The 27203-nt window shown below is 34.0% G+C and overlaps 1 protein-coding gene across 1 annotated transcript; it reads right to left on the bottom strand.

The window, feature by feature from the left end:
- Window positions 1-3786: 3786 nt before the first annotated feature.
- LOC134258512 (uncharacterized) lies at window positions 3787-25547 on the bottom strand. Its single transcript, XM_062741075.1, has 12 exons — window positions 25499-25547; window positions 25132-25309; window positions 20946-21046; window positions 14474-14608; window positions 13441-13614; window positions 13044-13159; window positions 10191-10317; window positions 9652-10004; window positions 8912-8959; window positions 7403-7753; window positions 5922-6258; window positions 3787-4216 (listed from the first exon to the last, which is right to left on the bottom strand). Exons 1-12 carry the CDS (start codon window positions 25545-25547, stop codon window positions 4056-4058), a joined length of 2130 nt encoding a protein of 709 aa, XP_062597059.1. The 3' UTR covers window positions 3787-4055.
- Window positions 25548-27203: the final 1656 nt, after the last annotated feature.

The following is a 27203-nucleotide window of genomic DNA, read 5'->3' as shown; positions in this document are numbered from 1 at the left end:
CTTATCAAAGGGCAGATTTCAAAGCATTTATTTTTAGTCAAAGTACCCCCCAGGTACCCCTGATCCAGCGGCCCTGAAATTATCTATTTTGAAAGAGGCCCCTTTTTTCATTATAAGGCCAGTGTTTTTTTTTTTTATGTTTAGGTTTAGTTATGAACATGAGAATAAAAAAGTCCCGAAGGAGAAGGAAATAAAAATTGTTTTTGATAAATCAATTATTAACATTTGTACATTCTTTTTTTATGCTATCCTAATAGGCTCCTTACCACTGGACACATAATGCATACAAATAGGAAAGTAGAACATTTAATTGCTTATTTCATCAGCTGCCAGTTTGGGCCAGTTATATAAATTTTGTGATGTTGATCAAAATATATTTTAAAAAATCAATTCTTTAAAAGTCTTTCAATATATCTTCATTTTTTTAACTTGCCTTTTAATAGTTGAATTTTTTTTTTATTTCTTCAGGTTATTGTTTATTTCTTCCTCAAATGGACTTCATTTCTCCCATAGTTTTATTCATTACATCTGATGCATAAGCAACCCTTTTCTGAAGAATTATGCTTAGACTGTAAGCTATAACAGAGACCTAAACAATGTCCCTGGCAATATGCAATAGCTACCACGGGAAGTTTAAAACCTGGGGGAGGAAAATAATTTACAGTTACTTTTGAAACGAAAACATAATTATCTCACCAGCATGTCATTATGCAACAAAGTCGTCAGCATTTTATTTGTCCTTTGAACGGATGAAACGTTTTGAATGGCACTCTTATCGATGAATTTTACACTAAACCAAGCTATCTTCTTAGATCTAGTTTTATTTACCCGCCGTTTCATCGTAAAACCGGAAGTGCGAGTTCGTAAATTTGAAATCTCGATCCCGACTCAAATTTGACATCGGAAAGGAAAAAATTGTTTTATTTTTTTCTGAAAATTCAAAACCTTGAGCGGAGGGTTTGTAAAACTGAAAATAAAATAAATCCTGGCCTTAAATATGTTATTAGATCATTAGCATATTAACCAGGAGCAAAGGATAAGATGTTCAAAGAATTCATGCATTTCAATATAATCATTAGAGCCCCACCCTAAAACAAGAACCCCTGACCCTGGGGCCATAAAATTCAGAATTTTGGTAGAGGCACTCTTGTTTATCATAACTATGTACTTAGTTAGTTTATTTAATACCCAAGAGCAGAGAAGAAGATTTTCAAAGAATTCATGTATTTTCACTATATAATCAATAGAGCCCCACCCTAACACCAGAACCTCTGACCCTGGGGCCATAAAATTCACAATTTTGGTAGAGGCACTCTTGCTCATCATAACTATGTACTTAGTTGGTTTATTTAATACCCAGGAGCAGAGAAGAAGATTTTCAAAGAAATAATGCATTTTCACTACCTACTTATTTAGCCCCGCCCTAGCACTAGAACCCCTGACCCCAGGGTCATGAATTTCACAATTTGGTAGAGGACTTATTCTGATTACAATCATTCAAACAGTTTGACTGCTTGATGTCCAGGAGTAAAGAAGAAGATTTTTAAAGATTGCATTAATTTTAGTGGTTTTGGCCCCACCCCTCAGGCCCCAGGGGGGCAAAGATCATGAAATTCACAAATTTTGTTCCCCTTCACCCATAAATGCTTTGTGGCAAATTTGGTTGAAATTGGTTCAGTGGTTGCAGAGAAGAAGCTGAAAATGTTCAAATGTTAACACACGACGAACGACGCACGACGCACGACGACGGACGAAAACAGATAGCAATAGGTAAACTCAGGTGACCTAATAAAAAGGAGCTAGTGAAGGTTTGATTTTAATCAGACTGCTCGACATTTAGATATATCGACGACGGACCATTGTCAATTAACAATAGTAATTTTCATTCTTATGTCGATACAATATACTAGTATCCTGATCAGCTTTAGATAAAAGATAGCATAGAGTCTGACACATATGTTCATATTTAGATAGTTTACTTGAAAAGACGTTAAGTGGTAATCTAACAACCAAGTTCTATGATAAAAACTTGTCAATCGTCAACTTCCCTTACTTATGCAGCAATTTACCTTCATCAACTGCATACGAAGTTTATAAGGAAGAACAGGACTAAAAGCAAAAAATAATTACTTTTTTGTATAATATGTTTAAATGTTGTTGTCTAGGTTAAAGTTTTTCAAAAGTAGGTCACACTCCAAGGCCAAGGTCAAGTTTGGTATGTACCCAAAGAAAGGTTTTGTCACAAGGAATACACCCGAGAAATATAAAATTCTTAGGACAGACTGTAAAAAAAATATAGTAAGTGTTTGAGCCTTTCTTAAATGTGGGCCAAACTCAAAGGTCAAGGTCAAAAATAATTATATCCATAGAAAAATCTTGTCATAATGAATATACATGTAAAATATGAAAGTCCTAGCTCCATCTGTTCAAAAGTTGCAGCTACATGTAAGGTTTAAGTTTGAAATTTTTTGCAAAAGTGAGTCCAACTCCAAGGTCAAATATATGGGTTCCTAAAAAGATATATTATCAATAAAGATGTGAAATGTAAAAGCCATGACTCCAAATTTTGGTATCTTTTGCATAGGCGTCGGAACCGGGGGGGGGGATAGGGGGAGAGGGGCTTAGCCCCCCACTTTTTTTGCAAATGTATACATAATATAGGCATTGAAAATTGGAGTTTACCTTTTTTTTGTTGGTTTAGCCCCCCCACTTTCAATTTGCTTCCGACGCCCATGTTTTGCAAACGTGGGACATCCTCCAAGATCATAATATCGAATGTATTGGTACCCAAATAAAGCTCTTGTCGCAAGTAATAAACATGTGAAACATGAAAGTCATAACTCCAACCATAGCTCCAACCAATCATAAGTAATGAGCAAGAAAAAGTTCTTGCAGACAAACAGAAACAGGCAGCCGGACGGACAGGGCAAAAACTTTATACTGATTAAAGTGACATTAAAATTATTAGAATTATTAAATCTTTTAACAAAGGGTAAAAAAAAAAACATTGAATGGTGTGAACAGTGGAAAGGATAAAGTACGAGGTAAACTCTTATTAATAACAGATAGATCTCCATTACATCTTAGTAGCAAATTCTAAAAAAAAATAGCATTTCAATTTAAAACCTATTATTAGAAAAATACACTTTAAATATTAACCCGCCATAGCATGATAATAACACAAAGTAGGCCTCTGTAGAAGTCGTTTACACTTGCAAGTGGTAGATACATTATAGAATATAGATCATCGACTATGTTGAACTTGTACAGTGTAATATATTAGATGATAAAACACTTTTTTTGGTGAATAATGTCAGCAAATGTTTCTAAGAAATATGTCACTCTCTAGATCTGAAATCAATCATGTATCAACACGAGTTTTCTAAATTACAAGCCACACAATAAAATACAATTAATTTTAAAAAGAAATGCACAATGTGATAACTGTTAATATTTTGATAGAAATAACAGGACTGATTTTTTTTTTTCAGAGAACTTTCTCATTTCTTGATGTATCATTTTCTCAGTTTTGATCCAAGTGATCTACTTATTTAAATCATTTAAGTATCATAAATATAGCCGAGAAACTTGCTGACATAAATTATATTTAATCAAGGATTATTTTCATTAAACGTGTATTTTTATCATATTGTTATTTTATTTTCTTATAAACAAAACAGTTTTCAATGGATATTTATTTCATCATAAAACATTTCATACAAGTCATGGATTTAATTTTAAAAGACATTTTTGAAGAAAAATAACTTAACACGTTGTAACAGGCATGATAATGTGCGAATAAAAAATAATTATTATTTTAATGACATCCTGGTAAAATGCAATCTTTAGTAGATTTAAATGAACAAATGGTTCATCATTTCCTCCAATACCAGGCATATGTAAGAACAACGAACAAAATTTAAAACAATTCTAAACGCATAAGGTAAAACATCAAAGATGAAGAGTCCTGAATGTGTGGCTCCATTAACGTATAGTAAAATTGGTGTTTACGTTACAAAAGTTATAGCTTAGTCTTGAAAACTATCCAACGATACTCAGCGATGAGTGCTGTTGGCGGATCTAGGAGAGCGGAATGTGCTCCTGGGTTCTATCGGTGGCTGCTCCTGCCAGTATTTGGCCCTATCGTACAGGTAGCCTAGACTCTGCTGAGAGGTGGTGTTAATGTCTCTCTCCACACGCCTACCTGCCGAGGACTCTAAAACGAGATTAAAAAGGAGAAAATTAATTCCAAAGTTAATACACAATTAGAGTTTCCTCTTATGAAGGAAAAACATGCTGACTCGGTACCAAATAAAAGGTCTATGGTTTACAGTGCCCACTTTTGTGTGTCACTTTTGCCCTGCTGTTCTTTCCTAAGAATTTGACCCATATTGCAAACCCATAAGGTCATGAATTAACAAACTGAAGGAAATTTTAATTGTCGCTTTTAGTGCATGCATTCTGAGAATATTTTCATTCAGAAATTCAAACAAATCTCAGGATCAGTAATATAAAAGCACCATTGGTAATGATACATTTTGATGTGATTTACGGCCCAGTTTATCGGAAGAGCATTCACGGTACCATGGTTTTAATAAATGTGAATTCATGTTGAAAATGGATTTTTTTTTAATAATATAACTAATCATCGCCTTGTTGTACAAGATTTTGTAAAGGAGATATTTTTCATACATCCCTACTGTAGCCCATCGCTACCTCTTGATTATGAATGGGAAAAAAAAAATTGAAGCTTGACTTCTCGAGAATGCTTTAAAAATTTATTAAGAATTTTAAATATCCTCCCATATGTTGCTTTGTAAAATTTATTATCGGTTCATAATTTACTTGGCGCAACCGTACTCCATGGGGTCATTTTGAAAAACAAATAGATCTGTACTATGCATCCTAGGATGCATGCACATAAAGTTAACATGACTAATCATATCCCCATCGAACAAATATGAACCCTATCTGTGACAAGTTTGGTTGAACTGATTCACAATGAAAAAAAAGATACTAGTATCACACGATAGAGAGTCGTGAAACAGTTTTTAAGGTGTTTTCTCCCTTAAACTTGCCCAGCAAAACTAATTTCCATCACATTTACCTATTCCTGCCTCCGTATGGACCATGATTTGAACAAATTTGAATCAGTTCTTAGTACTTGGAAACTCTCACTCTAGTTTTGTCTTTTAATTGCCCAGTGCTTCTTGACATTTATTCTGTCTCTGAATTATAGTTTTAAAACAATGAAAATGCATTATTTGGGAATGTGTCCTTGGTAATTTGATTTACATTGCGTCTTTTTTGTTTTTTGAAAAAAAATCTATGGGTTTTTTTTTCCATACATTATCCGATGTAAAACTGTGATCCTTTATCTTGCCCTATGGAATATGATTTGAACACAGAATCAGTGACACCCGAGGATGTATGAAATTTGATGTACATGTAGATATAATGATCGTGATGTTTCGGAGACTTTAGATTAACTTTGATCACTTAGGGTGACACAACCCTTTTCCCGTGGATTTAAATAAAATCTGAGGATGCTTGCATCTTTATATTACTAATCTTGACATAAAGATTTTTTCACATCAATTTCTCATGAAAAAAAATATTTTCTATTTTACCTCAACCTAATCCATGTATTATAATGTAAACAAACTAGACAAAGTTAGTTGTCAGACTTTGATTTGAAGACCTTTAAATGCGCTTACAATTAGAAACATACAAATTGCAATGTATACAACGGATGAAGACGGTCATAATTTAGAAGAAGAAGGCATTAAATTTGTAGATCTGACTTGTTTTCTGGTTCTGTCATTCAAATATTACTTGTCAGTGACTATAAAAAATTTTCTTTATATATCTACTGAGTAACTGAAATTAATGAAAGTGGTGGAGTTGTTAATTTCACCTACTTCTTGCATAATCAAAGTATTGTTTGTCTGCGTAAAGCTCCTCCAGAAGCAATTTCCATTTATTTTCTGACATTCTGACTCTGTTTATTGCCTCCAAATCAAGAGCTTTTCCTCCATGAATGTCTCCAAACATATCACTCCAGAGGGCTTGATTGCGCTTACGGTGAACCCTTTGTAGTGGTGGTAGGTCTTTAAGTTTGGGATCTTCGCGATATAATGGCAAGTGTATTTCTCCCTCGACAATTGGTAAATCTGGATCTATTCTTTTCTTTCGCATGACTCTCCTGAGCGGAATTTTGTTTATCTTTAAATCTCCATAGGTTGATGAATTTGACTTCTTCTGAAAAAAAAAATTCTATAATTATTTATAAATTTAAACATAATCTTGAAAAAATCATAAAATGTCTTTTCAGGAAGAACTGACTAAGAAGTATATATAATTAAACATTACATTGGAAAACCGTGGTTGACTTGTTGTCGAAGATAAATTCCAATGACAAAGTCAGTGAAAAAGACAAATCATATTAATGATTTCGATGAATCTCCAGGCGTAGAAATCTTTCTAAGCTACTTTTCTGTAATATTTAATCAGAATTTTGTAACTGAAGATAAATTCAAATACAGTAGGTTAGCTTTCCAATACGGATGTCCTTCATTAACAGAACAGAGACATTTTCCTGATATGTTTGTTGATTTTGATTTTCCTATCTCTTTAGTTGGTTGATTCAATATTTAGTATGTGTGCTGCTTCAGTATGCTGCTTCTGAAGATCTTAATGCCGATTTGATTAAAATAAATATTACCTAAAAATCTTAAATGTATAAATTATTTTGCAAACATTTTTTTAAAGAAATCTTATAAATACAATTCGCTGAAAATAAACAATTAAACATAGCAGTACATATTGAGCTTAAAGACGCTACAAAACCTAATCCCTTTTATAAAGATAACCATCTGTTTTCGAGACTGCGAGGGATTCAGCAGTCTTAAAGCATTACAGAGTCCAGTCACGACAAGGATTATCATCATCAACAATTCTTTATAGGAATATAATTTAATTTTACTTGTAACACGTCATTTGATTGGATAAAAGATTTTATCCATTTTGTATAACATAACTTGCCTACGTCACAATGAGTTACGTCAAAAAACGTATTACTCCGCTTGACGTTACTTTTAAAATTTAATCAATGTGAAGCCTTATTCTGGGGGAAAAATTGTCTCATTGTCTGCACTGAAATTGAATTATAAGTAATGAAGCTCATTTCAACTTATATTATTACTTATAATATAAGTTTAAATAAGCTTCATTCCTTAAAAATTATTAAATACAATGTGTAGTTTCATTGCAAATCATCATCATCTGAGAGAGGAATTGAAGATCACACTCGAAGTGAAGGAATCTTCTACTGATTTTATTACAATTCTATTGATTCTATTACTGATTCTTTTAGATAAAGAAATATTTCATATGCATATACCTTCTTCTTTTTCCTCCTTTTCTTTTTCTTGGATTCCCATTCCCCGTCGAGATCTAAAACGGTCGCTCTTTTCTTCCAACCCGCTTGTGACATAAAATCATACTCATCCGACTCGAAATCAGTGTCTATCAGATCCGGGATAATCTGTGGGCCTTCTTTTTTATTTTCAGCAGATTTGTCATCGACACTTGCGTCATTCTTTAGACCTAACTTATTTTTCCCTTTTTTGATTTTTTCTCGAGCCAGTTCTTTAAGTCTCTGTACAGCACTTTTAGTGCGGGGTTCAGCAACTTCCAGCTCGTCGACTCCTTCTTTTCGCCGTCTGGCATCAATCCATTCCTCGGAATCCATCTAAAAGAAACACGCACGATTTCATTGTAAGATTACGCCTCGAAAATACTGTATACAGCTTAAGTTTCGTTCCAGTTTTATTTTCGCTTAACACAGAGCCGTGGGATCAACACTAAAAAATACTGAATAAAATATTAAATGATTACATTTCCATTTTAAAGAAGTACATTTTCAAAATGGTAACACTGATTACGTTTGGAATACGCAAAAATATTCCCTAGCGAAATTGAAGCTGTATCCAGTAAAAGTGATTATATAAGATTCTCTGCTGTTCAGTTTGGTTGAACTGCAGCTTTGAGCAACAGATATCATTATTGCAATAACACACTATGTTGTGTACGTTTTCCTTTAAAAAAAAACATCCCAAAATAATTGAACAGTTCCCTTATAGTTTATAAAGTTTGTTATCAAAATTAAATTGTTGGCGAGTAACGAAATAATTATAAATTGTAGAGGAGAGTTCCTTTCAAACATAACTAAATTTGGACGAACACAAAACTGCTATGCACTTTAAAAATCAGTTTCCCAGTTAATACCAATGCTGAAATTATAGATACATTTATTTTTCTCATTCTTATATATCTCGAGCTCGTTGTTTATTACTTTCTTCATTTTGGCAAACCCACAAGTTTTAATATGTTCAGTCTATGAATATTGTCTGCAAGATGCATTTGAAAAAACTGTTTTAAACCACTGAAGTTAAATAATAGAGTATTAATCTTCCTAGGAGAAAACGAAGGCGTTGAAAAAAAGGAAATCGTGCGTGTTTCTTCCTACACATCGCGCACCACTCTTTTGTTATTTTCAGAATGTTAACGGCCTTGCATTTGGCTGCTTGATTTTTTAAAAATGAAATTTGATGATAAATGATGTTTGTGAAGGAAAAGATGAAAAATGTTGCCACAGCACAGTGAACTGATTGGTATTACTAGTATATGGAAAGTTAATTTTAAAAAATCAAAAAGAAAATGACTTGCTCAACAACCAGAAACGGGAAGATATACTAGAAAGTATTTGGTTAAACTATTGTGTAATACATTAGAGCAGTCCAATTAAGGTCTACTATTTCAAACACTGATAAAATAGCGTTTGATGTACTTCTTCAATTTAAATGATTATCTTACCAAAATCAAAAGAATACATATTAATAGTTCTTACCATCTGCCGAAGTTTGTATTCATCCATAAAGTCATCGTGTTTGAGTGCCTGTTTAAAAAAAAATTCAATCTTTGTCAGTTAAATACTACTCAAAATTCCCTGATACAATGTACAATGTGACAGAATTTGTCATACTGTTCTTAGTTACAACAATGATAATGGACTTAGAGGTTTTATAAGGAGTAAAATAAAATATAAGGGTTAAAATAATATTGATTACCGACATCGGATTTCTAAACCCGAGAAAAATACCCAATAATAGCCGTAATATTATTAGATTATGATTTATAAGACTACTGAACATTATTTAGACATTATTCATAACAGTTTTAACGTCAAGACAAGACAAAATAAGAAAATTTGGAAAGAAATTCCTCTTAGAGACCTACTACAGGGATACTTATTGACTTAAAGCAATACATCAATAACATACTTACAACGATGTTCAAATTAAAGTATTTCTGATTTTTTATTATTCCTAACTGGTATGACCTTGAAAACTTCCAATAATAAATGAGTACAGATTAAAACTAGTTTTTAAGTACAGTAAAACAGTTATGTCAAAAGTAGTCTGGGCTGAATACACCTTTACATCTACTTATCAAAGTGTTTGATATAATGGTTAAACTTTTATCTGGTAAATAATATCCATCACATATATTAAAGTTTAAACTTTGCCATGTGATTTAAGAATAAATACTATGGTAATGAAACCTCCATTCTCTTTTCTTATGGAATACCTCATTATGATGATCTAAAAGTCTTTCATTCATGTCTGGCTCGACTTTAGTTGGTGTGACGGGCTCCTCGTCATCATAAAATAGTCGGGTAATATCGTATACAGAATCGTCTGGTAAGCCCAGATCCAAGGTTGGGGTAAGTGCGCCTTGTTCCATTCGGATTCTCTCTTTCTCCTCCCTCTCTTTTCTCTCCCTTTCTTCCTGTTCCTCTTTTGCTTTACGAGCCTCCTCTGCGAGTCTTAATTTCCGTTTGTGACAATAATAGATCAGTGCTAACACGATAGCCAGAACCACAAGAAAGGCTAGTATGCCCAGTACAATTTCCACTGTGGCAGAATATGTTGTGCTGGTTGCTGTAAAATATGCACATTTATTTAAGGTTTTAAAAACAAAGCTAAAAGTTCTTGTGAAAATTTATTTCATGTAACAGTACATGTAATTTGATTCATGGTAAAGAATTTTATTTCAAAAAACGAATTTTTTTTTCTTTTGTCTTTAAAAACGCATTACTTTTTTGTCAATACTAAAATATATATTACGGCATGTCGAAAGAAGAGATAAAACAAGCAGTGCCCCGTCTGAAGCAGCATATGTGGAATTGCCATTTGGTGGACAATCTTGTGGACTTTGTGACAAGTAGACAGCGCCACTATCGGAAGAATACATCTGAAAGAGAAACGTATTATAAAAAATAAATAAAACTAAAAATATGTCCATAGAACATGAATGATGATCTAAAAGTCTTTCATTCATGTCTGGCTCGACTTTAGTTGGTGTGACGGGCTCCTCGTCATCATAAAATAGTCGGGTAATATCGTATACAGAATCGTCTGGTAAGCCCAGATCCAAGGTTGGGGTAAGTGCGCCTTGTTCCATTCGGATTCTCTCTTTCTCCTCCCTCTCTTTTCTCTCCCTTTCTTCCTGTTCCTCTTTTGCAGTCCAGAGATCCAAATAATGCAAGCAGAAAATTTGTATTAGTGTTCAAAGTTTTAAAGAGTTCATTAGGAAGGTCAAAAACTTAATATGAAATTAGAACACAATTGAAAGATTTTTCACTAAATGATAGCACAGTTTTGTGTGAATTGCCTCAAACAATTTCTTTAAAACTTAACTATAAGCAAATTAAAAATAAAAGAAAAGTATGGTCAAAGGAAACGGTGCATGTAAATAGCATTCACCAAAATGTATCAGCATGGATAGTTTGGTAAAAAAAAAAAACAACAAGAGGCCCATGGGCCTTATAGGTCACATGAGCATCATGCAACAACTTTCCAACGATTGAAATTGTTCATGTTTTAAACAAGACGTCATGGCATTAACAATTTTGACAGAGGCACCATTGCTTATCATAATTATACACTTAGAATGCTTACTTTGGTTACTTAATACCCATAGATAAAGTAGGGGAACAAATGCATTTCGACTAATCAGTAATATTCAGCAATAATCAGTAGTGCTACTACCAGGCATGAACTCCTGACCACATTTCACAATTCTGGAAAAGACACCCTTGCTTATCAAGAATGTTTGATTAATACCAAGGAGCATATTTCAATCAATTAATTCATTTTCAGTATATATGTAGAGCCCCCCCCCCCCCTGTACTCCTGACCCAGGGGCCTTCAAAATTCACAATTCTGAAAGAATGGCCCTTGCTCATCATAGCTATATGTGTAGTTCATCTGCTTAGTGCCCAAGAGCAGAGAAGAAAACTTTCAGAAATTTAATGTATTTTCACTATATAATTAATAGACCCTGCCCTAACACCAGAACCCTCTGACCCTGGGAAAATAAAATTCACAATTTTGGAAGAAGCATTCTTGCTCATCATAACTCTTTACTTAATTAGTTTGTTTAATACCCAGGAGCAGAGAAGAAGATGTTCAAAGAATTAATGTATTTTCACTATAAAATCAATAGAGCCCCGCCCTAACACCAGAACCCCTGACCCCGGGGCCATAAAATTCACAATTTTGGAAGAGGCAATCTTGCTCATCATAACTTTATACCGGTACTTAGTTTGTTTAATACCCAGGAGCAAAGAAGATGTTCTAAGAATTAATGTATTTTCACTATATATTCAAGAGAGCCCCTCCCTAACACCAGAACCCCTGACCCTGGGACATAAAATTCACAATTTTGGAAGAGGCACCCTTGCTCATCATAACTATATACTTAGTTTGTTTAATATCCAGGAGCAGAGAAGAAGATTTTCAATGAATTTCTGCATATCTTTATATAATCAACAGAGCCTCGCACTGACACCAGAATCCATGACCTTGGGGCAATAAAATTCAAAATTTTGGAAGAAGCATTCTTGCTCATCATTACTATGTACTTAGTTAGTTTATTTAATACCCAGGAGCAGAGAAGAAGATTTTTAAAGAAATAATGCATTTTCACTATATAATCAATAGAGCCCCACCCTAGCACTAGAACCCCTGACCTTAGGGCCATGAATTCCACAATTTTGGTAGAGGACTCAATGGTCATTACATTCATGCTAACAGTTCGACTGCTTGATGTCCAGGAGTAAAGAAGAAGTTTTTTTAAAGATTGCATTAATTTTACTGGTTTTGGCCTCACCCCTCAGGCCCCAGGGGGACAGGGACCATGAAATTCAAAATTTTTGTTCCCCTTCACCCATAGATGCTTTATGCCAAATTTGGTGGGAATTGGTTGAATGGTTGCAGAGAAGAAGCTAAAAAAATGTTCAAATGTTAACACACGACACACGACGCACACTGCATGACGACGGACGAAAACAGATAGCAATATGTCACCAGAGTTTACAGGTCATTTGATTGATGAAAGGTTTTGTCCATTTTGTATATTATAACTTGCCTACGTCACAATGAGTCAAGTCAAAAAACGTATTACTCCGCTTGATTAACTTTTAAATTTTGCTATATTTAAAGCCCTTTTTCGAAGGAAAAACAAAATGGAAAAAATTGTCTTATTGTCTACATTGAAATTGAATTATAAGGAATGAAGCTTATTTCAACTTTTATTAAAAGATATAACATAACTTAGGGCAGTATACGCTTTTTTATAAACCGCTTCGCTTCAGTTCATGGTGGGATCAATTGAGTTGGTTGCGTGATAATTTGCATAAACGCTGAAATTATCACGCAAGCCAATCGATTGGTCATCGTCATGAAACCATAATAAAGCCCCACCTCTGTCTCCTTGTCTCGTCTTGCACATGACCTTTTTTTACGGCGCTATCGATGAACCAATAGATTTATGTAGAAATAGAGTATATTAATTTACAATTTTTGTAATTTTATCTCGGACAAAGACATTGGAGAAGTAAATATTAAAAGGTAAATATTTTTAGGCTTGAATGAGGGTTACAATTTTTTTAAAAAGTCAAGTGTTCATGTACTTACATAACAAGTGAATCTGTAAGTTGACTGTTCATTAGTGCTGGAATCTTTGTTGTACACATACAGGTTGGTGTAGGAGCCAGTAGTATAGGAATGAAGGCAATATAACTCGCCATCAGCTGTAAAGTCATTGAGTGAATCGTATTTTTTTTTTTTGTAAATCTGCTAGTTTAATTAATTTACACATGCAAAACATTTCTATCCCTGCTAATCATTGATTTCATTGAATAATTATATTAATAAATGAATACAGCTGTGAGATAGACAGAGTTAATTTACATAAAATTATACAGCAGATGCCAAATACAAAGCTACATGTATATCACAAAATGATCGATTATGTTACTAAATTTTTGAACAACTAGATGTTAAATAAACGAATAAAAAATATCAAACGCACTTGAATATGCCTGGACTTGAGAACATTTTGAATAGTCAAAGTCCAACAAATTTTTGTCAGTGCAGACATCAAGATACGCGTCCCCGCACACATTCCCACTTCCGGCATCATAAGTATAATTCCAGCTGCTTTGGAGTTCGGTTGGACAAGTAATTTTTGCATCATCGATTTTTCCTTCAAACAACATAATTTATATTATATCATTATTTATAAAAGATTAAAAAAATAAAATATATACCGGTATTCTGAGGAATAACCGATTTCTTAATATCAAACATTGTATAAAATTGAACATCATTTTAATAGAAGATTATCTTTTTTTTTTTATTTACTAGTATTTTTTTTATTGAATCTGTATACGTCGAAAATATTATACTTCAAATGCTTCATATTTTTCATTTAAAATAGCAGTATTGTGCTACATGAAAACTCACCTTCTAGAATGCATTTATAAATTCATAATTAAAATATGATAATGTGATTCTTAATCAGTACACATAATTGTTATTTCTAGATTAATATACTGCGATTTTTACCATATATACTGTGTAAATGTTGTAAACGTATAAATTTTTTATTAATTATTTATAAATTAAATATCATGTAGACATAATGATAAATATTATCTTCGATTAGGGGGTATATAGTTTTTGCTCTGTCGGTCCATCTGTTTGTCTATCTGTTTGTCCGCAATAACTTTAACCTTGCCTATAACTTTTGAGTGGGTGGGGCTATGACTTTCATATTTCAAAGGGGTATTCCTAGTGACAAGACCTTATTTTGGCTACCAACAAACCTTACCTCTTGATCGTGGGGTTTGACCAGCGTTTACAAAAAATACCAAACTTTAACCTTGGCAGTATCTTTTGAACAGTATAAGCAATAAGGCTTTCATGTTTCACAGGTGTTTTATTTGTGACAAGATCTTCCTTTAAATTCCAACAATATTTACTTTTCGAGCTTGACAATGGAGTTTTACTTGCATCATTTAAAAAAACTTAAACATAAATTATCTTTTTCGTCCTGTATTTACCTTCTTCCACCATGATGTGTTGAGTTAGATTAGTGGCGGAAGTTGCGTCACAGAAATCCGTTAACGTGGAGACAACTTTATTGTCATCTTTCAGATAGATCTTAATTCTTTCATTTCCGGCATCACTGAGTTCAGCTTAAACCAAATAAAGAAAAATTACTGATATTACAGAATATTACATTCTTTATCATTCTATTTTCATAACAAAAAACATAATACTGTGGAATCACAAATTTTCTTTGGGGGGGGGGGGGGGGTAATTTTCGTTGTTTTCAAGGTATGAAGAGACCTATTTTTTCATGTCCACCACAAAATGTAAAAAGTTACATACATAACTACGAAACAATTCTACATTCACGAAATCAAATCCCCACAAACCAAGAGTTTTTTCCTCAAACCACGAAAATTTGACCCCACGAAAATAGGTGATTTTACAGTAACCGTCAATGAGAAGCAGAGTCTTATACACTGATTTATTGCGTTATTAATCAATCAGTATCCTTGGCCGTAAATTATTATAACCCGTATTTTACAACATGAATTAAAACAATTGGCATCATACAGATTGAACCTATGGTATACCTTAAATTAATCAAAGTACTGAAAGTACTGTTAGACGGAGGCTTCATGTATGAGAGAATACAAAAGAAAACATTTAATATATTTGTCATACATTGCTGTAAAGAATATTATGAGGAATAATATGTAGTTTTTTTCAATTCAACATTTTTTAAAAGGATATTCCAATATTCATGAGGTTGTTGGGATATTATGATTTCATCTTTTTAATGTAAACTTCACCTTGATTAAAGTTCACTGTTATTTCGATCAAATACTTTCAATATTAAACCCTTCAACGTAAGAAACAGTAATTGACCAGGCCTGGTTGACATAAAACTTAGACGAGCTCTTTTTTTTTTTTATCTCAGTCTCTCTTAAGGAATATATAGTGGAAAAGTGAGACTGAGATCAAAAGTGAGCTTGTCTAAGTTTTATGCCCCCAGGCCCGGTTTGATGAATGTAGGTCTAGTCTGTTCCAGTCATGAGCCCACTGGCGGATTTAGAAGGGGCCCCAGGCCCCCTCCCTTTTGAATCCAAAAAAAGAACAATATTTGATAAATGAATGTTTTTAATTGTGGCTCTGGGCCCCTCCCCTGACCTCAAACTGGTCCCCCCTTTTTCAAAATTTCTGGATTCAGCACTGGGCCTCAGCCAGTCAGGAGTTTCCATATTTCAAGATATCTTATTTATAGATCACAGAGACCTACTGTTAACATAATTATGACATGTAACAGCTACCAAAATCAAAATTTCTCGGCCTTATTGTAATAATGTTATGATATGAGCCAACATGAAAAAAGAAGCAGCCAGATAACTGGACATGAACAACATAATATAGCACATTTTGTCTTAAACCTTTGTGATACAAAATGGGGTGACCTAGCTTGAAAGCAACACAGAATTTTTTTCAAGTAATACAACTTCATTAACGTGCAATAAATGTTCGTGCCAGAACACAATTTTGAACAAAAAATTCATAAGACTTGCTATTTCACAAGTTTTTGTTTTTGGAGAACTAGAGTATTGCTTACAATAACAAAGATATATCTTGACAAATTTGACAACCAATATTTCTGGAAGTATTAAATGTAGTATTATATCATATGACAGATTTAACCCAAAAAATGTCTTTCTTTACTCGTATACCAGTGGAAATGGTTGTCCTTTTTCAGTTTATCTGTTTAAAACAATCATTAACAATGAGACATGATTACAAATTATGTAGAGAAAAAGTTATAAATATATAGAGTAACTATGATTTCTGCTTTTCAGTAACTCTGTTAAAATAATCACTTTACCAATGATGTAGGGTAAAAAAAATTGACACGAATACCAATGATAAGAAATACATGTAATCTTATATATTAAAAAAAAATAATTAAAGTTTGAGATGTGAAAGAGGTAAAACACAAGTATCAAATGCAAATAAGGATAAACGATATGACAATAAGACAACTTATTTCAGAAGATATAATTTTTAATTATTAATCAGGATATAATGTGATCAATCATGTAAATCCTATGAACCAAGATTTGGGTTGTAACCAAGGGTCAAACGTAACAGATGCATATTGATCTCAATATCAGAGTTGCCGTTTGTTTCTCTCTTATCTAATGTGAGGGTACGCCAAACACTCAAACCGCTTGTAGAAAGTGTAAATTTATTTTCATGTGTTTCCTAAAATTATACATATCAAATAAACAATTCAAAACTAGACTTAAATATTCCTACAGATACAAATACTGTGTATGCATTTGTTTATTCATCGATCCTTGTCAGGTTACAAAACTCACAAAAAAACCTATTGACGCAAGCGTCAAAAATCGGAGGCAAACAAATTCATCGGTCCTTTCAAGAAGAAATTAGAAAAGGAATGAAAAATGAGATTACAAACAGCAATCAAGCACAAAAAAAATTCCATTGAAACTGAAATGCTTGATCTATTATCTTATATTTATCCCTGTGACATAAAACATTTGCATGCGACATTGCAGGATATTCTTCAATACATAATACACAGTCATCTGCGTCTCCACACTCAGTTTGATACAAGCGAATTCTGGTGGAAGTTTTTACAATTAAATATAAAACTAAAGTTTAAACTTATCTGTAACTAGAGATAGTTTTTCCTTTAATAAAAGAAGCAATTGATAAGTGGGGCTCCTCGATCACTCTCCGCGGATGTTAAAACCCCCCAAACTCCCTCTAGATCCGCCACTACATTTCTTCTCGTTCTTGTTTTGGTGTGAGAATCGGTGGGAAAAGGCTCGGCATATTGTAAAACGCGCTTTATCATCGTTTGTTGGAACAAAATCTCCTTATATTCTGTCTGATAAAAAATTTACAGTAAATTACATTTTTTTTACATATTCCTTAGGAAATGTATTTATATACACGTCATTTTAAATATGTTCGACAAATCCTGTTTATTTAGAAAAAGTAGAACTGTTTGTTTATACTTGTTTTTGACGCGATCTTTGCTTTAGACTATGCCTATCCTGGCGGCCGGTGTACCAGTAAAACTCAGAGTCGCTCTAAAAATAGAATTCCAAAGGTAATGAAAACAATTCCACCGATAGATGGTGCTTGGTGAATCCTCATTATTTACGTCATGGGCAAGACATATACAATACACGGAGGCTGTCATACAGCCTCCGTCTAAAAAAGGATGTCTTATAGATAAACTGGAATCGGACATAGTTTAACGCGTTTTCTACAGTGAATTATTATCATCATAACGACACAGATGAGCCTGTATCCTAAACATGCACTAAAACAAAGACATGGATGAATTTGTATCCTATACCGGGCACTAAAACAAGGACACATATGAACCTGTATACTATACCGAGCACTAAAACAAGGACACAGATGAAATTGTATACTATAGCGAACACTAAAACAAGAACACAGATGAACCTGTATACTATAGCGAACACTAAAACAAGGGCACACATGAACCTGTATACTATAGTGTGCACTAAAACAAGGACTCACGTGAACCTGTATACTATAGTGTGTACTAAAACAAGGACACACATGAACCTTATACTATAGTGTGTACTAAAACAAGGACACACATGAACCTGTATACTATAGTGTGTACTAAAACAAGGACACACATGAACCTACATGTACAGTGAGCACTAAAACAAGGACACACATGAACCTAAATGTACAGCGAGCACAAAAACAAGGACACACAGCAACCTGTATACAATAGCGAACACTAAAACAAGAACATATATGAACCTGTATACTGTAGTGTGCACTAAAACAAGGACACATATGAACCTGTATTCTGTAGTGTGCACTAAAACAAGGACACATGAACCTGTATACTGTAGTGTGCACTAAAACAAGGACACACCCGGTCAGCATTTCATTCTCATTTGGCATTAGATAATATTCATAATTTTTGGTTAAATAAAAAGAGGTTACAATAGGCACTTCCCATTCTGGGAGTGTGTAAGATACAAAAGGAAATCGTCGTGATTTTCCGGATAATAATAACGTGGTAAAAGTGCATGGTGAATAAACAAGAGGCCCATGGGCCTTAAAGGTCACCTGAGTATCATGCAACAACTTTCCAACAATTGATTTTGATTCATGTTTTAAACCAGAGGCCATGAAATTCACAATTTTGAAAGAGGCACCATTGCTTATCATAATTATACACTCAGCATGCTTATTTTGGTTACTTAATACCCAGAGGTAGATCAGAGTAACAAAGACAAAATGCATTTCCAGTTTTAGTTAATTTCAGGGCCCCTGGGTCAGGTCCACAGTTGAGCTCCCCATCCCACAGGAACCACTGACCCTGGGGCCACATCTTTCAAAATATTGGATTTTTTAAAAATTTTATTCATCATGTTGTTGATTAATACCAAAGTGCAGATTTCAAAGCATTAAATTATTTCAGACAATGTTACCCCCCCCCCAAAGTTCCTCTGTCCCAGGGGCCAGGTATTTAACTATTTTTGAAAGAAGCAGGTTTTTTTTGTCATAAATATATACTATAAAGATCATTGGCATTATACCCAACAAGAAAGGAAAAGATTTTCAAAGAATTCATGCATTTTCACTAAATAAACATAAGAGCACCGCCCTAACACAAGAAGCCCTAACCCAGGGACCCTGAAATTCAAAAATCTCAAAGAGACATCCTTCCTCCTCATAACTATGTACATAGTTCATTGGTTAAATACCCAGGCGCAGAAAAGAAGAGTTTTAAAGAATTTAAGCATTTTTACTACATAATCAATAAACCCCCCCCAACACCAAATCCCCAAACCAGGGGCCATGAAATTCACAATTTTGGAAGAGGTAGCCTCATTCAACATAACTATGTACTTGGTTAGTTTATTTAATACTCAGGAGCAAAGAAGAAGATATTCAAAGAAATAATTCATTTTTTACTATATAATCTACATGTATATAGCCCCGCCCTAGCACTAGATCGCCTGACCCTGGGCCATGAAATTCACAATTTTGGAAGAGGCAGCCTTATTCAACCAACATAGCTATGCACTTGGTTAGTTTATTTAATGCCCATGAACAGAGAAGAAGAAATTCAAAGAATTGTTGCATTTTCACTATATAATCTATATAGCCCCACCCTACCACTAGAACCCCTGACCCTGGGGCCATTAAATTCATAATTTGAGAAGAGGCAGTCTTATTCAACATAACTTTGCTCTTGGTTAGTTATTTAATGCCCACAAACAGAAAAGAAGAATTTCAAAGAATTTATGCATTTTCACTATATAATCTATATAGCCCCGCCCTAGCACTAGAACCCCTGACCCTGGTGCCATGAAATTCACAATTTTGAAAAAGGCGGTCATTTTCAACTTACCTATGCACTTGGTTAGTTTATTTAATGCCCAGGAGCAGAAAAGAAGAATTTCAAAGAAATAATGCATTTTCACTATATAATCTATATAGCCCCACCCTACCTCTAGAACCCCTGACCCTGGGGTCATGAATTTCACAATTTTGGTAGAGGACTCAATGTTGATTACAATCATACCAACAGTTTGACTGCTTGATGTCCAGGAGTAAAGAAGATTTTTAAAGATTGCACTAATTTTAGTGGTTTTGGCCCCACCCCCCAGGCCCCAGGGGTCAGGGACCATGAAATTCAGAATTTTTGTTCCCCTTCACCCATAGATGCTAGATGCCAAATTTGGTTGAAATTGGTTTGTTGGTTTCAGAGAAGAAGCTAAAAATGTTCAAATGTTAACGAACGACGAACGACGACGGACGAAAACAGATACCAAGAGAAATTATTGTCATCAAAATGACGATGAAGGCCTCTCAAGATGTAAACTCAGGTGACCTAAAAATTGGAAAGTTGTCAACTAGTAAAAACTTGTTTGAATATGCTGTACAGCTGCCAGTGACACAAAGATTATTTTTGCACCGCGCCATGATCACTATTTCAGCTTTGAATGGCCTGTGCTTTCCTTGCATGAATGCTTTGAATTGTGAAAGAACTTTTTTGACATGCTAAATTTTGTTAGCGGCCGATTTGATGCTTTGCATCAATTTTACTTGTTTATGTAGTAATAGCCCGCTATCACCTGCTTTTGGTCTACCTGATCAAGGCGCGTGTGGCCGTTGAACTAGGGGATTCTCACTCCTGCTAGGTACATGTATCTGATCCCATTTCTTCAATGGGTTTGTGTAAATGTCCTATTCAAACAATTGTATTGACTACATTTTTTAGATTGATCAATGTTCCTCCTCATCCTCTGAACTCCGCCATAACTTTTGCTTTTCATTACTAGTATCAGAACGCACATTAACACTATAAACATATGTATATAGCAGGTTCATTTTGACAGTTTTTAACTTCCCTGTTCATATTATTTATTTTTTTAGTACGTCTTTTTCATTGATACTTACTTGTTGGCAGATAGTAGGTAAATTTACTGGATGCCTGTTCTGTGAATTGGAAGCAGAGAAAAGCTTCCAACTTCAGCCCCAAGTAGGAGAACTCTTCTGACCTGGATAAAATGTTGTATTTAAAACATCATGCATGTAGATCAAATCTTTTTTATGCACCTGTAATCGAAGATTTTTCTGTTCATCTGTCTATCTGTTTGACTGTTTTTCCAAAAAAAAAAAAACTTTACTCTTGCCCATAACCATTGATTTAGTGTAGCTATGATTTTCATATTTCACATGTGTATTCCTTTGACATGACATTTCTTTGGGTACCACCAACTTTTACTTTTTGACCTTAACCCTGGAGTTTGACACACTTTTAAAAATTCCAAACCTTAACTTTGGTCCAACTTTTGAAGGAAAAATACTAGGACTTTCATATTTAACATATGCATTCTTTGTAACGAGCCCTTCCAAGGGACACAAACAACTTTGACCTTCTTTCGACCTTTACCTTGAAGACTTCCGTACTTTAAGAAAACCAGAAGTCTCTGTCGAGACTGTAGCTCTACCGGTTTTTACTTATAACAAAGGAAGAGAAAAGAACTTGTTGGGACTTGAAACTTTAAAACAGCAATAAATAGAAAAACGATCCTTGATTAAGTCACTTTTTGTGTCCATATTGCAATTAGACTACAACTGTAAGAGTAGTATAATAAGAATTTAAAGAATTTTTAATTTTAGTTACCATGGCAACAACAATCAACAAAATAAATTTAAAAAAGACAATAAAAGACAATAATAAATCTTAATATACTTTAGAACCTAACCCGCTTTTCCTCCAATCAGCAGCTGCTAAATTTTCTATTAAGTTGCTCACTTAATTGTTAAGATTGTATGTCTATACAGTAACTCCGCGGGCTGACTAATTAGCCAATGAAAAAGCGCGATTAGGTTCTAAGTAAGTTAGATCATATTAAGTAAAATTTTAGTTGTTAAGAAGGGGGCTCGGTCGCTTAGCTCCCTCCGCCCCTTCTTAACGACTAAAATTTTACTTAATATGATCTAACTATTACATATCTGCATGCCACATTATAATCAAACTAAAACTGTACTTGTAAAAGCATTTTTAAAAAAATTTTCACAGAAAAGTCTAATAGTATTTTTAGTTACCACAGCAACAGCGTTCACTCAAAAATCGATAAAATTAAGAATTATGTATCTTAGTGTAGTCAACTTGTGTATCAAGTTATATTGAAATCAGTCCAAAACTGTAGAAGGAGTAGCAATTTGAAAGCACTTCACAGAAATTTCTAATTTTAGTAACCACGGCAACACAAAAACCGATGCATAGAATTTTGTATCTTAGTGTAGTTTACTATTTTTAGTAACCACGGCAACAACTAGCCCTTACCCTTCAAAAGTTAATTTCAAGTGGCTACTGGTATGTATCAGGGTTTTTGTAGTGAAACATTCTGTAATACCTTAATCTGTTATCTCAATTTGGAAATATAAGTTACTTTATTGCATTTCTGTGGTATAATGGCGAGATACATAATCATTTTAAATCACCCTATAGAAGTGAGAAGAGGGTTAAACGGGGTAATGTACAATTTTGTCCCGGGTTGAAAATTGACCCAGGAGGTCATTTTTAGCGTTGAATATTGAGACCAAAGGTGTTTAAATTTAGACCCTTGTCCGTTGAAAATTTAGCAGGATCGTGGAATTTTGATCGTGAAGTTCTAAATACAACAGCATAAAACACACCTTTGAATTGCTCTCATAACTTTATTTATTCAATCAAATACAATTACATACTACAGTTTTTATTCTTTAGAGTAATATGTTTACATTAATATCACTTACTTCTATTCAAGAGTCGCCAGTAAACTTGAATTAAAAGACACCAACGGGTGTGCCACAAATGTTTCATATTGGACTGACTATATTTACTAAAAATTTATTTCCTTATATTTGTGAAATAATATTCCGCTTTCACCTGTATATATGGTGTTTACTTATCTCAATTCCAGTGCGATCGATTTTAAGCTGAAACAGACTACTTGTAGATAGGATAATGTTACAGGGATTTAAGCAACAGTGTTTAAAGAAGGCATTACATAAATCTTTGTCCACTATGTTGAGAGAGGGAGATAACGAACAGTACTCAAGCTCAAAGACCATTCCATCTAACAACACAAATTTTGGAGCAGAGCAAACATTGACCTCTAAACCATGAGAGGTGAGATCAGGTGTCATGGAGGAATGAGCATCCCCTGCCGACCAGTCGCACACCGTGTGCTTCTTGTCGTGAATCGAAAATAACGAAGAAATACCGTCGGCAAGTGTGTCAATTAGTATGAAAAATTTGACTTAATGATAAATTGTATTTGCTGACAAGGTCATTGTATGTGGTTTTTGGAAACCAGTTTTTCCAACAATCTATTTAATTTCCCATGTGTACCAATAAAAATCCGTTATTAGCAGACCTATGTTTGTATTCATATGAAGCAGAATTTGTTCAAAATCTTATAAGTGAAAAGAAGAAAACTTTTACCGAGGCCTTCAACTCGACATTCATAAATATCGACAAAGTATTGTCAATTTTAATGGTTATTTCAATTATATCCATAAGATATATCCCACTGAGCTTGACATGAATACCCCCCCCCCCCCGATTCCTACGCCTATGCACAGAGTCTGACACATCTGATTCATTTTTGGAAATTTTACAAGAAAAAGGCGCCAATGGTCATCCAGCAACCCAGCTTTATAATAACATTTACACGGTGATTTTAACTTTTCAATAGTCAACTTTTTCTACTTGCACAGCAATATACATACAACGTCAATCTAATTAAAATCAGACTTCTTAGATCCGCGCCGTATACACTCTTCTTCTTACGCAGAGTGTATACGGCGCGGATCTAAGAAGTCTGATTTTAATTAGATTGCATACAACGTCTGCATACGGGGTTAATATATATACGAATATATATCTGTTGATTCGATACACAAGAGCAAGCTCTGCGTAAAAAACAATGTCTAAAACTAGATAAATTATTGACAAACATGTTGAAGCAAAATTTAAAGTCATCATTTCGTCAGTTCAATGGCCGATACAATGACATCAGCAAATACAGTCTATCATTAACTTTTAAGGCAAATGCTGACTGAAATTTTTCATAATATTTGATAGCGAGGTCATTATTTACTGAATCGTCAACGGATTTTCCCGAGAGGGGGGGCGATCCTGATAAGAAGAACACTATGAATGTGTCCGTCGGCAGTCTGTGCTCACTCCTACATGGCATCTGATCCCACCTCTGATGTTTTGGAGGTCCGTGTTTGCTCTCCTCCACAATTACATTATTTATACGGACTTTCCAGCTTGATTATACTGTTCATTATCTCCATATACGTGTATGTCATTCTAGGAAAAGAAAAATTTTAAAACTGAATTATATAATATTAATAATTTATAGATAGATATATGGATAATCCCCATAAAACAACTTCCAGTTCAAAAGCAGTTCAAAGGTCTGTAGTTTGGGTCAATATTCAACTGGTTTTTTAACGTATTAAGATCATAAAAGGTTAAAAAAAAAAAGCAGCTGTTGAAATATGACCTGGGATACATAAATTTCACGACTTTTGGTCTCTATTTTCAACTTTGAAAAAATATCCCCAGTTCAATAATCAGCGTTTAAAAATGGTATTTTTTTTTCCAACCAGGGTCGATATTCAGGGGCACCTTTTTACATCATGTATCTTCTCGAACGATTAGAGTGTATTCGATGTGAATTACAGCGTTTGTGTTCTTCTAATGTTGTTTGCAGAGCAGAGCGAAACTTAGGGATCTATTTACCCGCAGTCTGTATGTCTGTCCGTCCCTCCGTCTGTCACACCCTATACATGTATCTTGAGTGCTGAGGCATGGAATGGTGTTGAAATATTCAACACTTTAGAGAAAGAGCAAGTGAAATCATGGGGCATGATCATATCATATGAAAAAGAACTAAGTGAATCAAAGTTACAATCTGTGAGTTACTTCTCTAAGTCAATAAATAAAACCTCAATGTGTATTCACTAGAAATTTAGGCTGAGATCAGTTCGTAACCCTTTAATCGTACAGCAGCTAAGTAGCTTAAAGTTCGGAGAAGTAGAAATCACGATATTAAGCCCCCCTGTGTAACAATCTAACCTGAGAACATAGTATGTGTTGTCCGTTTTCTCGCAGGTAAAGGTATAGGCTCCTATGGTCCACACCTGCCAGCCCACAATGGTTGTGGAGGTGATATTGAGGGTCCCTTTGTGGCTGTCATACCATGTATCTATACCAGACGTCGACCAAAGATTATTTGGCAGGACACATGCGCTCTCTAATATTTCGGAGAAAAATATGTTTAAAATTAATATGCAATGAATGTTTATAATCAATGTAATTAATAATAGGAGGATATAATGAACGTTTTTATACTGGATTACTAGAAAAAAAAATTCACTAAAATTCAAAAGTAACCTTGATTTGACGCTTATTAAATCTTTAGACTAGCATCTTAGAGAAATACCTGTAGTGACCAAAAGACATAACAAAATGATCACACTCTCTGTCCTCATTTTGTATCTAATCCATTTTACAACATAGTAATATGTGTTTTCCTTGTCAGAAACACTTAATTGCTTCTGATCAATCACATCTTTCTGCTCATGTGGACATTTACTGATTGATTTGGTTTCTAAGTGAATAATTGAGATTAAATTTAATATCTTAAAGTCCGTAACCATTAATCTGGATTACCATGAATTTTAAAGATTGAAAAAGTGGGATTTAACAGCCGGTTAACGCAGATTTAGAGTTCAGATCTAAAGACAAGTAAACATAAGGAATGTTACCGATTCCTAAAATGCCTGCAGCCTCTCCCTGTTCTTTATTTTGTTTCAGACCCGGCACAGAAAACGGTTACAGTTGTTGGTTAAAAGTAAATAAAGAATAGGGGTTTTTCTTTTCAGCCGTTTTTCGCGGCTTACATTTACTTCAAAATTTTTAATACTGTATCTATATTATTATATTTCTCCTAAATCATCGAACTAATGAACCAGTTTTATGAAGATTGTTCTTTGGTTATTAATGCCGTATACAGGTATTTTATTTTATAGGGTCCTCAAGAGACGTGTTATCCCACCATTAGGGCAGTAAACAAGTGTAAGGGTGGATGTTAACCTACTCCTTCATGTCATCACCTTTTTCAAACTTTAACTGTTTTTGTCTTTTGACATATTAAAAAAGCGATATTTCTAACTGATGGCATTGATCAATACTTAAAGATTAAAATGGACAGTTTTACTTCAACAAGGTTCGGTAATGTCTTCCCACAAATTTCTGTTTTAATAAAAATTTGTGTTAAGACAATAAGGTCATTATCCTTTTCTTTATAGTTGATAATATATAACAAGATTTGTTTGTAAAATACTGATGTCCCCTTCTGGTAACATAGCGAAGATTAAACTTTTCTTATAAGCAAACTCACTGGAAATACAATACTGAAATCTGAAAGAAGGCCAAGGTTAAAGTTCTTTCAGAAGTACGAAAATCTCCAAGGTCAAAAGATCAAGGTAATTGGTATTCAATGAAAGGTCATGCCACAAAAAATACATATGTGAAGTATGGAAGCCCTAGCCCTTACCCTTCAAAATTTATGGCCAAGGTTAAAAATTTTAAAGTCAAACTCGAAGGTCAAGGTCAAAGGATCAAAGGTCTTGCTATCAAATGAAAGGTCTTGTCACAAGTATTAAATGTTTAAAGAATGAAAGCCATATTCCTTACCGTTCAAAAGTTATGGTCAAGGTCTGCTTTTTGAAAGTAGGCCAAACTCCAAGGTAAAAGGGTCAAAATTCTTGGTATGCAATGAAGAGTCTTTTTACAAGAATTACATATGTGAAGTATGACATCACTAGCCCTTACCGTTCAAAGGTTTTTGCCAAGGTTTTTTCACAAGTACGAAATTCTCCAAGGTCAATGTGGTCAATAGGTCAGAGTAATTTGTATCCAATGAAAGGTCTTGCGACCAAAAATACATATGTGAAGTATGGAAGACCTAGCCCTAACCCTTCAAAAGTTATGGCCAAGGTTAAGAATTTTAAAAAGTAGGTCAAACTTCAAGGTCAAGGTCAAAGGGTCAAAAGTCTTGATATCAAATGAAAGGTCTTGTCACAAGGGTTGAATATGCAAAGTATGAAAGCCATATCCCTTACCGTTCTAAAGTTATGGACAAG

The sequence above is a fragment of the Saccostrea cucullata genome, unplaced genomic scaffold (genome assembly GCF_032062105.1).
Source record: "Saccostrea cucullata isolate Sc308-1 unplaced genomic scaffold, CSIRO_AGI_Scuc_v1 ctg1589, whole genome shotgun sequence".
Lineage (NCBI taxonomy): Eukaryota > Metazoa > Mollusca > Bivalvia > Ostreida > Ostreidae > Saccostrea > Saccostrea cuccullata.
Note: the sequence above shows the minus strand (reverse complement) of the source record. Positions and strands in the feature narration are given on the sequence as shown.

Coding starts and splice junctions, on each gene's coding strand:
- LOC134258512 (XM_062741075.1), bottom strand. CDS start 25,547: ATGAGGACAGAGAGTGTGATCATTTTGTTATGTCTTTTGGTCACTACA. Junction 13,615..14,473: donor ACACATCATGGTGGAAGAAG/GTAAATACAGGA, acceptor TGTTGTTTGAAG/GAAAAATCGATGATGCAAAA. Junction 10,005..10,190: donor ATCTCTTCTTTCGACATGCC/GTAATATATATT, acceptor CATATTTTACAG/CAACCAGCACAACATATTCT.